We start from the raw sequence: 14,521 nt of genomic DNA, 5'->3' as shown, positions 1-14,521 counted from the left end.
TCAACACTGAAAGGGTTAAGAGCATTCCCATTAAAATATGCAAACACCAAAAACTCCACTTTACATTCTAAATGCTTGTTGCTAATTTATTACCATTATCCTCTTATAGAAGAAATTTGGATCTATTTCAAGCAAGTACTAAAAACAAAAAAAAGTATTTTCTTGTGGTTTCTCTGACCCCAGGCTCCAATAGCCATGTCGCAGCACTGGCCTTTTTCGGTAGGTTTTTATATTTATTTCAACTTGAAAATATATTTGTTTTTCTTGTTTTATTTTTGTGGTCAAGAAGTGTAAGTCCGTTTTTGTTTTACCATCATCATTTTTGGCAGGCATACAAAAACGTAATGTAACCCCCTTACCCTTCTGCCCCTTTATGTGTTGCTTTTATAAAAAAAGTCATTGTTTAAAATATTATGCCATAAATATCTTGAGAAAATGGCAAAAGAAACGGAGAACAAAAAACCTCTTTCCTTCCATTTATAAACTCTTTTTCTTTCTTGGCCACAAAGACAGTTACACAAAACGAAAAAGAAATATGTTTTTTTTCTTCTTCATATATGGCCACACACATGCCGTTAGCCGTTATTTGGCAAAAATACTTACTTGTCCACAACCAATTTGGTCAAGATAATATCACGTTTATAAAACACTGGATTGCCAAATTCATGATCGATGGCTTTGTCCATTAATGGATGTTTACGTATGAAATTGAGCACTAAATCGGGCAGGGCTTGGGTATCTTCAACACATGTACCGGGACGTGGTTCGGGTACTTTGGAATTCAAGACAGGCAACCAGGCGGAATTGGAGGTGGCTTGTTCTTTGAATTTACCTGTAAGAAAAAAAAAACATGGAGACATAAATAACATTAGATTTAAGATAAAGAAAAAAACATTTGTATTAGAAATATTTATGAGTGTATGTATGTGCAGATGTTAAGTGGAATGGGTTAAATTTGCTACAACATATAGAATTATATAAGAGGATAAATTCAATGGGTTTGTAAACTCGATTTGCCCTCCTAAGAATTAATCAACTTTTTGAATAAATCTCTTTTTTGGAGTAAATATTTTTGATAGTTTCTGCAAAAATATTTTCTAAAAAATAATCTCAATTTATCTCAATAAAAAAAATCTAAAAATATTTTGTAAGAAAAATAAATTTAAAAAATCTTTTTTATATCAAAAATTAGAAAAATATATGCTTTTAAAATATCCTTACTTTCAATTGTGTGAAATTTTGTTAATACAAATTTTTTACAAATTTTAAATAACTACTTATAAACATGATATATTTTTACCAAAATCTTTCGCGCTTCATTTCTGAAATCCTATGTAACCCCCTTTCTTGTAACAACTTGAAAATTCGTCTTAATTTTTTCACAAAATTTCCCTATCAAATTCTTTCATTAAAATCTATTGCTTCATATAAGCAAGAGATTAAATTTAAACATATTGTTTCAGGTTATAAAAATTATTCATATAAACGAAATTTTACTGCATAGCATTCACAAAAAAACCTCATCCACATGCAGCTACAATTTTGCTACACTCTTGTTAAAATATTATAAATATACACTGTAACATAAACCTTTAAGGGGTTATGTGAATATAAACGTTTTTTATTTCACATGGTTTTATAAAAAAACGTGTATGAGTGTCTTGTGTAGAGAAACACCTGCAGCACCAGGTTATAATCAGGACATTCCGCTTTATTTTTCTGTGTTACTTCTCAGCATAAAATTTTACGAGGCAAGATGAGATTTAACAAAAATATTATAGTTGCCATACATTGCAAGTTGATGCAAATATTTGTACTTGAGCTGGTAAGTGAGTGTGTGTGAAGGTCGTTATTACATCGTAAAAATCATGAAATTTTGTATATAAGTATATTTCTTTTTCTTCAAGAGGGAAGAGTTTTTAATATCGTTTAAATGGGAATGATGTGATTTTATTGAACGCTGATATTTTGGAATGCCAAATAGTTGAAAGTAAAAATAAATTTTTAAAATTTTGGAAACCGTATAAAAATGAAATTTTGGATAATTGAAATATACATATTAAATTATTATGAAGGCTATTAAAAGGCAAAATTTCTTTCTTTAACAAGTAAAAACATGGATAAGTTAGGCGGGTCTAATTTTTTTATACCCTCCACTTTGATGTGGACGTTCAAAATAGCGAAAGCCGATCGAAACTTTTATATGGGTGCCATTGATGCCATTAAGAAACAAAATATCAAACCACGGACACTCAGGTTGGTAAATTGGGCTAATACCTTGAACAACATGGTGATTTTATAAAACATGGCGATTTTATAAAAAACATGACTTGTATGGGAAATAATTTGTGAAGAAGTTGTTTCCCCACCAAGGGCCCGGAAAGGAAAATTACAGCCATGTCATGATGGTTAAATATAGTCATTTCACACTAGGACAATCCAGGTATTTATAAAGGAGCAGCGTCTCTATTTAAGAACATGGACTTATTCTGTGAAGCTGTTTTTTACTCGCCATTGTCCCGAAATGTCAAAATGCAGCCACTTCGTAAATATAGTCATTTGCGCCTAGGACTATTCAAATGCCTTTATGGGGAGTCTATAACCAAAATTTTACCATAAGTCGATTTCGTTTATAAAGACGGTCAAGGGACTGGCGAAATTGGTCGTAATTATTTGGTAGGAAGCCATTTCGTATGAAGTCTATATCCAAATATCGAGCTATATTTATTTATAACATCAAATTAGAACCAATACGTTCGATCATCTGGTTCAAAAGCCACAAAATACCGACTAATGGGAGTTACCGGTATATGGGGGCTACCCGAAACAGGGTTAATCTAAAGTTTTATGTTTTGCCTTATGAGAATCCAAAATATAAAATTACAGCCAATTTAGCTTAAAAACGTTTCCAGACTCCCCAAAATACCGAAATTGAGGAAATGCAGTTATATGGGGATTTTCCTAAAACATAGACCAATATCGCCAAATTTTTATAGCAAGACTGGACAACCCAATGAGATCATAAAATACTAAATTACTGACAAATTTATTGAACAATTTTCCCTAGTCTCTCAAAATATCGCATACTGGGGGGTACCGTAATAGGTAGGCTATACCAAACATCTGTGAGTAGTAGCATTGTTCTATATTCTATATTATTAGCTACATCGACGAAAAACTTTATTCCGATCAGAAATAAGTATAATTTGTAGAGGGTCCGGTGAGTATTTCGACAAATGACAATTTTATGCATACCCTACCCCTCATGGACTTTGTTTTTTCTAAAATTTTCGGAGTAATTCGAAGACTTTGAAAATAGGTCGAACAGTCACACGTCGGCTCAACCGAACAAAACGTGGAATTGATAGCTCATCCAGCTTTGAATTGGCACCGAATGACTCATTTTTATTCTCTCACACACAAAAATTAATGGTCAACGTTCAAACAAACTTTTGGAGTTATCTCAATCGATGGGGGAAAAGTGCTTCGAAAATTGGTTGGAGTGCATGCGAAAATGGTATAATCATGCAGAAGAGTTGTTTGAAAATCAACAAAAACATTTTCGATGATAAATATTGACATTTTAATTGTTGGGCCGGAACATTAATAGCCCTCGTAGCTTCCATGAAAATTTTCGTCCGATTTCAGGTAAATGGTTCATAAAAGACATCAAGTTTTTCCGAGTGTCACAAAATTTTGCATCGTGTACTGAGTCGAACCTAGAATGATGCTTCGGTTGTAGACTTGCGAACTGAGCTTAAAATGCTTCAAATGGAATCAAGTTTTTCTATATCGTTTCAATTTAAAATTTCGTCCGATTTAGCACAAATGATGTAAGCTACTAGGTGGAATTTCTGGTCATTAGAAGTTTGGTGGGCATTCAATGAATAAAGTGTCGGTTTCACGCACTTGCACTTAAATCAACTTCATTAATAGCTGATTTTAAAGGGATTTGATGTTGAAATTTTTAAAAAGAAATATTTTATAGAAGTATTTATTTATTTTTTTTTTGAGAATCTAAAAATATTATTTTATTTATGTACACATATATGTTCAAACCGCTCATTAAATTGACTGTATCCATAATTATTACGACTCTCTATTATGTATTTCCAAATTTTTTCTTCTGCCTCAATTTAATTTCAAAAATAATTTCTTCATAGCATATATAATTAAAGGATTTTTTCGTCACAAAGAAATAGATTTGATCCAATAGCCAAATGTTAACAAGCGTTTATTTTTCTCTTTTATTTCTATAGGCCAAATGTTTATATATCCTTTGTGTCAAAGCGTTATTTTTTCGTTAAAATCAACACTTTGTATTTTGGGTCCACCTTTGACCTCGTTTTCCATAAAGAAACGCCATATACATACGTTTTCATCAAACAAAGATCTGAGATTTTTTTGGCAACACATTTTTTATGTCACCTTTCTGTCATTCCCTTTTGTGAATGTCGTCGAAAAACCCCCCAAAACCCGTAAAAGAATATCTACAGTATTTATCTTGCAATTGCATGTCGTTTTTAATATTTGTTTGCGCTGCTGTTGTTGTTGTTCTACGTTGTTTTAAATATGTTTCTTGTTTCCTTTGGCTTTTGCTTCGCATCCTTTTTTTTGATTGCATGCAAATGTGACACGAAATGCATGCTCAAACATGCATACTATGAAGAAAAAACTTTTATTTGTTTCATTTTTTTAGTAGTAGTTCAGCCTTTGGTAGTGTGCGAGTATAGTTTGATTGTTTGTCTTAAATAATATAGGAAAATATTAAGGTGGGTTATAGGATGGAAAACAAATATTTCAGGGACCTTAAGAGGAAACATATCAAGTCGTGGATTTTCAAAGAATATTTTTTCAGGGACCATAACAAAGGCGTGGATTCTTTAAAAAATATTTTTTTCAATGACCATAACAAAGCCGTGACTTTTTTAAAGAATATTTTTTCAGGTACCATAAATAAGGCGTGGTTTTTTAAAGAATATTTTTTTTTCAAGGACCATATCAAAGGCGTGTTTTTTTAAAGAATATTTTTTCAGAGACCATCAAAAGACGTGGATTTTTTAAAGCATATTTTTCCAAGGACCATAACAAAGGCGTGGATTTTTTAAACAATATTTTTTCAGAGACTATCAAATGGATATTTATTGAACACTTTCTGAGGCCATCAATAGGTGTGGATTTTAAAGAATATTTTTCAGAGGCCAACAAAAGGCGTGGATATTTAATGATTCTTTTTCAGAGGCCATAAAAATGCGAAGATTATTTAAATAATTTTTTCAGCGTTCTTTACAAGGCGTGTATTTTTTAAAGAATATTTTTGTAGGGACCATAACAAGGCGTGGATTTTTAAAGATTTCTTCAGGGATCAAATCAAGGCGTGTATTTAAAAGATTTTTTTTCAGATGTCCTTAAAAGGAGTCGATATTTTAAAGATTTTTTTCCGATGTCTTTAAAAGGAGTCCATATTTTTTAAAAGTTTTTTTCAGATGTCTTTAAAAGGAGTCGATATTAAAAAAATTTTTTATACCCTTCACCACACTCTGGCACAGGGTATTATGTCTTTGTGCATATGTTTGTAACATGCAAAAATAATCGAGATAGACCTATGGTTCCTTTTGAGAATATGCATAGAATCACTTTCTGAATCGATTTATGCATGTCCGTCCGTCCGTCTGTCCGTCTGTTGGTGTTAAATTGTAAACAAAGTACAGGTCGCATTTATGATCCGAATTGGATGAAATTTGGCACAGCTCACTTGTTTGACCTAAGGACGAACCCTATTGAAATTGGGAAAAATCGGTTCAGATTTAGATATAGCTCCCATATATATTATCGTCCGATTTAAGGTAAATGGTGCACCAAAGTCCCTATATATCTTTCGATTTGCACGAAATTTGGCACAGCGTAATGAATAAGGTCTAGAATGATGTCTGCCAAGTTTCGTAAAAATCGGTTCAGATTTAGATATAGCTCCCATATATAGCTTGACCCTTTGGATTTGCACGAAATTCGGCACAGCGTAAAGCATAAGGTCTAGAATGATGTCTGTCAAGTTTCGTAAAAATCGGTTCAGATTTAGATAAAGCTCCCATATATATCTTCGTCCGATTTAAGGTAAATTGTGCACCAAAGTCCCTATATATCTTTCGATTTGCACGAAATTGGGCACAGCGTAATGAATAAGGTCTAGAATGATGTGTGCAAAGTTTCGTGAAAATCGGTTCAGATTTAGATATAGCTCCCATATATAGCTTCGCCCGATTTTAAATTAATAGTCCACGAAAGTTCCTGGAAGTCTTTTAATTTGAACGAATTTTGGCATAGCGTACTGAATTAAGTCTAGAATGATGTGTGCAAAGTTTCGTGAACATCGGTTCAGATTTAGATATAGCTCCCATATATATTTTCGTCCGATTGTATGTAACTGGTGCACCAAAGTCCCTATATACCTTTCGATTTGCATGAATTAAGTCTAAATTGTAAATTAGTCTCTGGCAAGTTTCCCCGAAATCTGTTCAGATGTATAACAAAAAAGTGTCGTCTGTTAGGATACATATGTGGAATATAACCAAAGTGGTGAAGAGTATCATATAGTCGGTCCAGTCCGACTTTACTACTTTCCTTACTGGTTTCAGGTGTCTTTAAAAGGAGTCGATATTTTAAAGATTTTGTTCACGGACCAAATCAAGGCGTGGATATTTTATAGAATTATTCTGGGACCATATCAAGACGTGAATTTTTTAGGCATTTTTTTCAGGCGTGAATTTTTAACATTTTTTTTTTCTAGAATTTTCCATAAGAGGAATTAATGTCCTAATCTAATGTCCATGCAACTTTATTGTTTTTTGTTTGTTGCAATTTTTTATTTTTTTTTTTTCTACTTCCTTTTTATTTACTATTTATAATTTTGCTTGCATACACATCTACATCCTACTTTTCGAAACATGTGTAAATGTCACGTGTTTTTAACATAAAACGTGTTGTTTGATTGACTTTTAACAGGCTGCACTCTCAGCAACAGCAGCAGCAGCAGCAAAAAACTGCAGAAATCTGCAATTTTCGTTTACATTGTTAACGTCGGCGACCTGCATGTTTCTGTTGCCAAAAGGAAGTTCATTCGCATTTTGTTGCAAATCGTGAGAGGTTTATAAAAAGGAAAAACAAAACAACGACAACAACAGCAACAAAATAAGGAAGACATATTTGTTATTTATTCAAAACAAGAAAATGGAGAAATAATGGGAAAGATGGATTTGAAATTAAAAAAAAAAAACATTTTTTGAAGGCCCTTTTAAAGCATTGCTATATTTTGCATATATTTATTCCGACATAGATTTCTAATATTTTGTCTGCAAACGGGTATTGAATACATTTTCAAATACCATGGTTGGGTAAAATATCACTTAGATGTTACTTAGTTTTAAATTTTAGTTTTAGTACTTCCAGAAAAAAAAATCGATATTTTAAAATATTTTTCTTAGTATTTAAATTTTTGAATATATACATTTTAAATTTTGGTGACAGTATTTTTATCTCACCACTCCCATCATTTTTTTGTTTTAAATTGAAATTAATGAGAGAACAAAAAACAATCTACGTATAAAAACTCTAAGATAGGGAAGTGAAACAAAAAAATTATATCACCATTTTTCTTAATACCATTTACAGGCAAATGCACACATACAAAAAAAAGCAAAAAAACGCTTAGTTATGCTTTAAGAGCATGATTTTAAGCACCAATACAATATACCACAGACACATACACACATATTCATACCCGTACAACAAGAAATATATTTTTTCTGTGTGTATGTGTGAGTGTGTGCAAACACCATGAAAATAAAAACTTCACTTTTTAAGAATTTATAGCAGGTGCAATAAATCGTCGCAAATACAGACACAAGAGAAGAAGGGGAAACAACAAGAAAAAATACCGTATACATGAGCCAACATCCTGTGGCAAGAACACTTACGGCGAATTAAAACAACAGCAGCATACATATACAAATGTGACACACATTCTTATGTATATGTGTGTGTGTGTTTCTTGTGCGAATAGGGAGTTGGAGTTTGTGTGCATGTGTGAGTGTTTGCTTAACAAACATTTAGTGTGAATTTCCTTGGAATTCTCTTGGTTAGTTTTCCGGTATACTGTAGCTGAGGTGCACAAAAGGGAAATTAAATTTGGGATATAGATTTTATATTCAAGGGAAATTTGTTTTCCCAAGCAAAAAATAAGTAATCTTAAAAACGTCGTAGTTTTATGGGCCCTTGAAAAATTCTTTATAAAAGCCCGACTGATCTTGGTCCTGGAACAAGAAATTCTTTTAAAAGATTTCTAGATTCACTGGGCCCTCGAAAAAAATTGTTTAAAAGCTTGGTTTCCCTTGGTTCTTGAAACTCATTTTTGGGACTTTTTTTTAATCAACACATGCTTTTGATCCATAAAACCCACCCCTTGATTTGTTTCCCTAACAATATATATTTTTTTAATTCACACCTGCTTTTGGTCCCTACAAAAATATTCTTTAAAAAATCCACGATTGTTTTTGGTTCTTGAAAAAAAATTCTTTAAAAAACCCCTGCTTTTTGTCCTTGAAAAAATATTCTTTAAAAAAGCACGCCTGCTTTTGTTTGTTGAAAAAAAAAATTCTTTAAAAAATCCACCCCTTGATTTGGTCCTTGAAAAATAATCTTTAAAATGTCCATGCCTGCTATTGGTCCTTGAAAAAATATTCTTTAAAAAAAGCACGCCTGCTTTTGTTTCTTGAAAAAAAAAATTCTTTAAAAAATACACCCCTTGATTTGGTCCTTGAAAAATAATTTTTCAAATATCTTAAAAAAACACCCCTGTTTTTTGTCCTTGAAAAAATATTCTTTAAAAAAAGCACGCTTGGTTTTGTTTCTTGAAAAAAAATCTTTAAAAAATGCACCCCTTGATTTGGTCCTTGAAAAAATATTCTTTAAAAAATGCACGCCTGCTGTTGGTCCTTAAAAAAATATTCTTACAAAAAAGCACGCCTGCTTTTGTTTCTTGAAAAAAATATCTTTAAAAAATCTACCCCTTGATTTGGTCCTTGAAAAATAACCTTTAAAATATCCACGCCTACTTTAGGTCTTGAAAAAATATTGATTTACCCTGAAAAAAAAAATTTTTTTATTCACACCTGATTTTGGTCCTTGATAAAATATTTTTTTAAATAAAAATCCACTCCATGATTTGTTCCCACATTTTTTTAATATTTTTTAAAAATCCAAGCCTGCTTTCGGTCATCGAAAAAATTATTTATTTAAATATATAAAAAATCAACGATTTCATGCTTCATTTTTGTCCGTAAAAAATGTTTTGTTTTAATCCATGTTTTCTTATCTATCCACCCTATTATATTGTACTTCCATACATAAATATATATTATATATTTAAACGCGTTTTCCTTCTCCTGTACATATTTTTTCATCTTCTTAACAATTTTTGGCTGATATTTTGTTTCATACATATTTCTTTTTTGTCAGACATACATACACATCTGTTCCCAAAAAAGAGAGCGGAAATATAACTTACCATCAAATGCCGCATTTATATCCCGTATATCGTAACTGCATACCGCCGAACCGACAATGCCATGCGTATTTGTTGTAAATGTTGCATAAAATTTCGTATCATCATGTGGCATTTTATATACCGATTGGATTTCATTGAAATAGAATGGAAATTCACTTGATATACTGCAATTGATGCGTGCCTTCAAATATGTGGCCCAATTCTGTCCGGTCATATATTTACCGCCACGATCATTTTTACAGACACGGGCAATACGTGAATAAATTGCCTTGCCACAATTGATATATTCGACAGCGTGTTCGCGAAAGAAGAAGTACACGTACTCGCCAATGTCGAAGGAGCCAACGAAATTTGGTTCTGTGAAAAAAGGGGAAAATGATAAAAGAAAAAAGTGGTTTTAATTTTAGTTTAAGGTTTTGGAAAAATGGGTTTGTTATTATTATGTTTTTTAGGCATGAATTTCAATACTTACTGTCCAACCATTTCGAATCATATTTAACTGTACGCTTGAAATTATGCACTTTGTGACCAGAGGTTGTGTTGTATATATCGGAACGGAAAATGACCGAATCGGCTTTGGTAAACTCAGCATTAGTGCCAGAATACTAGGGGGGAAATGAGATAAATTATTTAGGTTTTTTTTTTTATAATAATAAATATAGATATAGAAACAGTTGTCCTGAAGTTCTATTTTTAAGATAGAGAAATGAAAAATTAAAAATATTTAAATAACTACGCTCATATAAGCTCCTTAAGAATTACATTTGAAAAAAATCAATGCTTTAAGCCCTTGAAAATTATTCTTAAGAAACCCAAAAAATATTGAAAGTAGTTCAAAAATATTCCTAAAAAACCACCACGCTTATAAAAGGTCCTTAAAAAAATAATCTAAAAACCATCGAAAAATATTATTTAAAACACTCACCGTTATAAAGGATCTTTGAAAAATATTCTTTAAAAACCCCACCCAAATTCATATCCTTAAAAAAATATTCTTTACTAAACCCACGCTTATATGAAGTTTTTCCTTGAAGAATATTCTCTAATAAATCCATAAATATAGTAAGGTCCTTGAAGAATATTTTTTAATAAACCCACGCTTATATAAGGTACTTGAAGAGTATTTCTTAAAGCCCACGCTTATATAAGGTCCTTGAAGGATGTTTTTTAATAAACCCACGCTTACATAAGGTCCTTGAAGAATATTTTTTAATAAACCCACGCTTATATAAGGTCCTTGAAGAATATTTTTTTAATAAACCCACGCTTATATAAGGTCCTTGAAGAATATTTTTTAATAAACCCACGCTTATATAAGGTCCTTGAAGAATAGTTTTTAATAAACCCACGCTTATATAAGGTCCTTGAAGAATGTTTTTTTTAATAAAGCCACGGTCCTTGAAGAATACTCATTAATAAACCCACGTTTATATAAGATCCTTGAAGAATATTCTTTTATAAACCCACGCTTATATAATGTCCTTGAAGAATATTTTTAATAAACCCACGCTTATATAAGGTCCTTGTAGAATATTCTTTAATAAACCCAAGGTCCTTGAAGAATTTTCTTTAATAAACCCACGCTTATATAAGGTCCTTGCATAATATTTTTAAAAAAGCTTATTTAAGGTCCTAGTAAAATTTTCTCAAAAAAACCTACGCTTATATGAGGCTATTAAAAATTATTAAAAAATTAACCTACGCCTGTGTTTTCATTGAAGAAATAATATTTTAAAAATACTTATTTTTTGAATAACCCAGCCTCTTTTGATCCTCGAAAAAAACTACACTGTGTTGTTAACCTCTCCCAGCAAATTTAATTCCGCAATTTATTTTCTTAATTTTTTTCATTCTGCCCTTTTTACATTCACATAGACCCAATTATTTCTTTGACAACAGTTTTTTCTCCAACTTCTCCCATTTCGTTTAAAGAATTTTAAGTAATTTTTTGCCTCTATACATCTTGCTACCGGAACTTCTAAACCACTGGATTTCTATATTTTTTTTTCTTACAAAAAAACTTGTTATTATTTGTTTGCTGGCCTTAGTGCATCTTTACATACAAATTACAGGAAAAAAACAAAGAAGAGAAGAGAAGACAACAAATTTACTTACCAATGCTGGTAAACCGAACGGATTACCCTTCTCCACATAAACTGCTGTCGAATTATCAGCTGGATCGTAAGGACATTTGCCAATGCCTAAACCAATGCCGGGCACGTATTCCGATCTGGGTAAATGTGTTAAGTTTGCCTTTAACCGTTGTTGTTAGGTCACGCAGTCAAGACAATTACAAGAACGGAAAAAATAAACGGCAGCAGCATTACATAGGAAAAACAAGAAGAAGAATATGTCAACAAAAAAAGTTCAAGGAATTTTCAAAGAACGAACGAGGGAATGATAAAAAGGAGAATAGAAAATAGAAAAAATTACAATAATCACATTAGTCGTTAAGAGTATAGAATGAAGAAATTATGTCTTAAGGATAACCTAACCTTGGCATTTTCGATTTGTGTTGTGTTGGGTAGAGAAAGAGAGAGAAATGGTCACTCACACATATACCACATAAATACGTAGAGTTTATTATATAACCGCATTTAAAATAATGTTATTTTTCTTTAAAAAATAGATAAAGACTAAATCATTCGGTGACATATGGTTGACCGTATGTATTTAGTTTTTAAGTGACAAATTAAGTTCCCGTGACCATAGAAACCCAAACTTACTACCACAGTAAATTTGAACTAATATTAAACTCAAATTGCAAATAAAACCTAATTTTCCTTGTTGGTCTATTTATAACTAGAAAAAATCAATTCATGGAGTCTAAATAAAATACTCAGTATGTGGAAAAATTAATTAAATAAGGCTGCCGGAAAAGTGAAACGTGTACAATTTTCTCTAAATCGTTTTTATGGAATAACCACTAACATTTTATGCGTCATTTCCTAAGTACGTCATTTCATAAGTCTTTCCATCAGGCTCGAAGAGATAACGAACCAGATAGGGAAGGTGTAGGAGAGTAATTGTCTGACAACTTCATAATATATAATCAGTTTGATTGTTACGGACACCTTGATAAGAGACAAAATTCTTTATGGCTCTTCGAAAGATAACATCGATGTGGCGTATAACATCCAACTTCTCATCAAAAATGGCCCACAGATAGAGAATTTTTATTTTAACTTCGACCCCTATTTTCAGGATTGATCGAAGAGATCTAAATTTGGGATAGACAACTTTCCCTTTTAGTAAAACCGCAGAATATTTACCCACATCCAGCTTGAGGCCCCACATAGAGAAATATGTATGTAAGACCTCATGATTAAGACGGGATGTCAGCAGCTCACTCTAGGCCCAGACATAGCTAAAATAACATTGTCAGCATACACAAACTGTAGTCCAAGCATCAGGAGTCTCTGGTATTGCTATTACAAATAGATTGTACAGGATGTGGCTCAGCAGCAAACACTAAGGATCCCAAGCTCTTACAAGCCTTTCGCCAGAAGGTGAATCTCCTACCCTGATTTAGGAAGCTGGCAATCAGATGACCAGTTTGTAGTCAAACGACTACATTAACGACTCAAACAGCTTTCGCGAATGCTGGATATCGGGCGATAACTACCACAATTATCTGTTGAAGAGCCTTTGGCACCACCATGGCCTGATTCCATGCCTTAGCAAAAAATATCCTAAGTTTAGACAATGGTTAAAAAGGATGGAAAGGTATCCCAAATCAATGATGTCCTCATTCTAAAGAACAATATACCGAATGCGATCAAGGCCACTAGCTTTTTTTTAGCTGGTCTAGATGTGGGGAAAGTGGGAATCTGTCATCTGGCTGGATAAAACCAACATCAGCCAAAAATGACTCATCCTTAATCACTGAACCATTAGATGTGAAAAAATTATGATCGTTCAGCTCATCAACATCTTAATAAACTGAATTCCCGAAAACAGTATCCAATGGCCCATCCACGGGGCTCAAGCTTTTTTCTATGGGGATTTGGCAAAGCTTCCTATCATCATAATTCGATTCTCCATTCGAATCCAACAAGTTTCCAACATATTCTCCAGTTGCCATGATAGCTACCAATTTGACCTGTTGCATAAAGGTCCTGTTGTCAATTTTAATTCCCTCTAGGAGACCTTAAAAAAGTTTCTGCTAAAGTCCTCAATAATTCGATCAATTTTTTTTTAAATCAGACCTCAAAGTGGGGAATCTGAAGAGATTATTCGATTTTCTACACAGAATATTTAAAATACTTGGGATTTGCCAAAGCATCCTAACATCATAATTCGATTCTCCATTCGAGTCCAACAAGTTTCCAACAGATTCTCCAGTAGCCATGATAGCTACCACTTTGACCTGTTGCCCAAAGGTCCTGTTGTCAATTTTAATTCCCACTAGGAGACCTTAAAAATTTTTCTGCTAAAGTCCTCAATAATTCGATAAAAATTTTTTTTTAAATCAGACCTCAAAGTGGGGAATCTGGAGAGATTATTCGATTTTCTACACAGAATATATACAATACTAGTCTTTATTCCTACATACCCCACAAAAAAAATTATAGAAGCCCACATAAATTTGCATTTTTGTTTTGGTATCTGAGTGCCTGTAATTTGGCACTTCGTTTTCTCCTGGCCGCAATTTACCATTGCTGATGTGGATGGATCTAGCCGATTTGATTTTTTAATTCCTTACTGGGTTACCTTAGAACCTGTTTTGAGATACGTTCAAATAATGAACCATACCTAACATTGTTGATAATTTGTTAAGTCAGCCTTCTTCCCGAATGATTCGAAAAGTTCCACATTTAAAAAATAATCCGATTAAAATTTGACTCGACATTTCTCTACATAATATATCCTTAAAATATATATCAAGTCGTATTAGAAGTTCATATCAAAGAAACGAAAAAAAAGTAAAATACTTCAATTATCATATTTCTATCTGTC

General features: G+C 32.3%; 1 protein-coding gene across 1 annotated transcript in view; it reads right to left on the bottom strand.

Annotated features, from left to right (window-relative positions):
- Positions 1-599: 599 nt before the first annotated feature.
- Positions 600-14,521, bottom strand: part of LOC133332958 (semaphorin-2A-like) — a gene marked incomplete at its 5' end in the record, with an annotated part of 38,926 nt that continues 25,004 nt past the window's right edge. Inside the window, 4 exons of the mRNA XM_061541322.1 lie at positions 600-832; positions 9,563-9,919; positions 10,035-10,167; positions 11,678-11,815. Coding sequence (XP_061397306.1) covers positions 600-832; positions 9,563-9,919; positions 10,035-10,167; positions 11,678-11,815 — 861 coding nt within the window. The remainder of the gene's footprint in view (positions 833-9,562; positions 9,920-10,034; positions 10,168-11,677; positions 11,816-14,521) is intronic.

Source organism: Musca vetustissima, unplaced genomic scaffold (genome assembly GCF_032173495.1).
Source record: "Musca vetustissima isolate MV318-11 ecotype Yass unplaced genomic scaffold, APGP_CSIRO_Mvet_v1 utg5391, whole genome shotgun sequence".
NCBI lineage: Eukaryota > Metazoa > Arthropoda > Insecta > Diptera > Muscidae > Musca > Musca vetustissima.
This window is presented reverse-complemented; position numbering and strand designations above follow the sequence as displayed.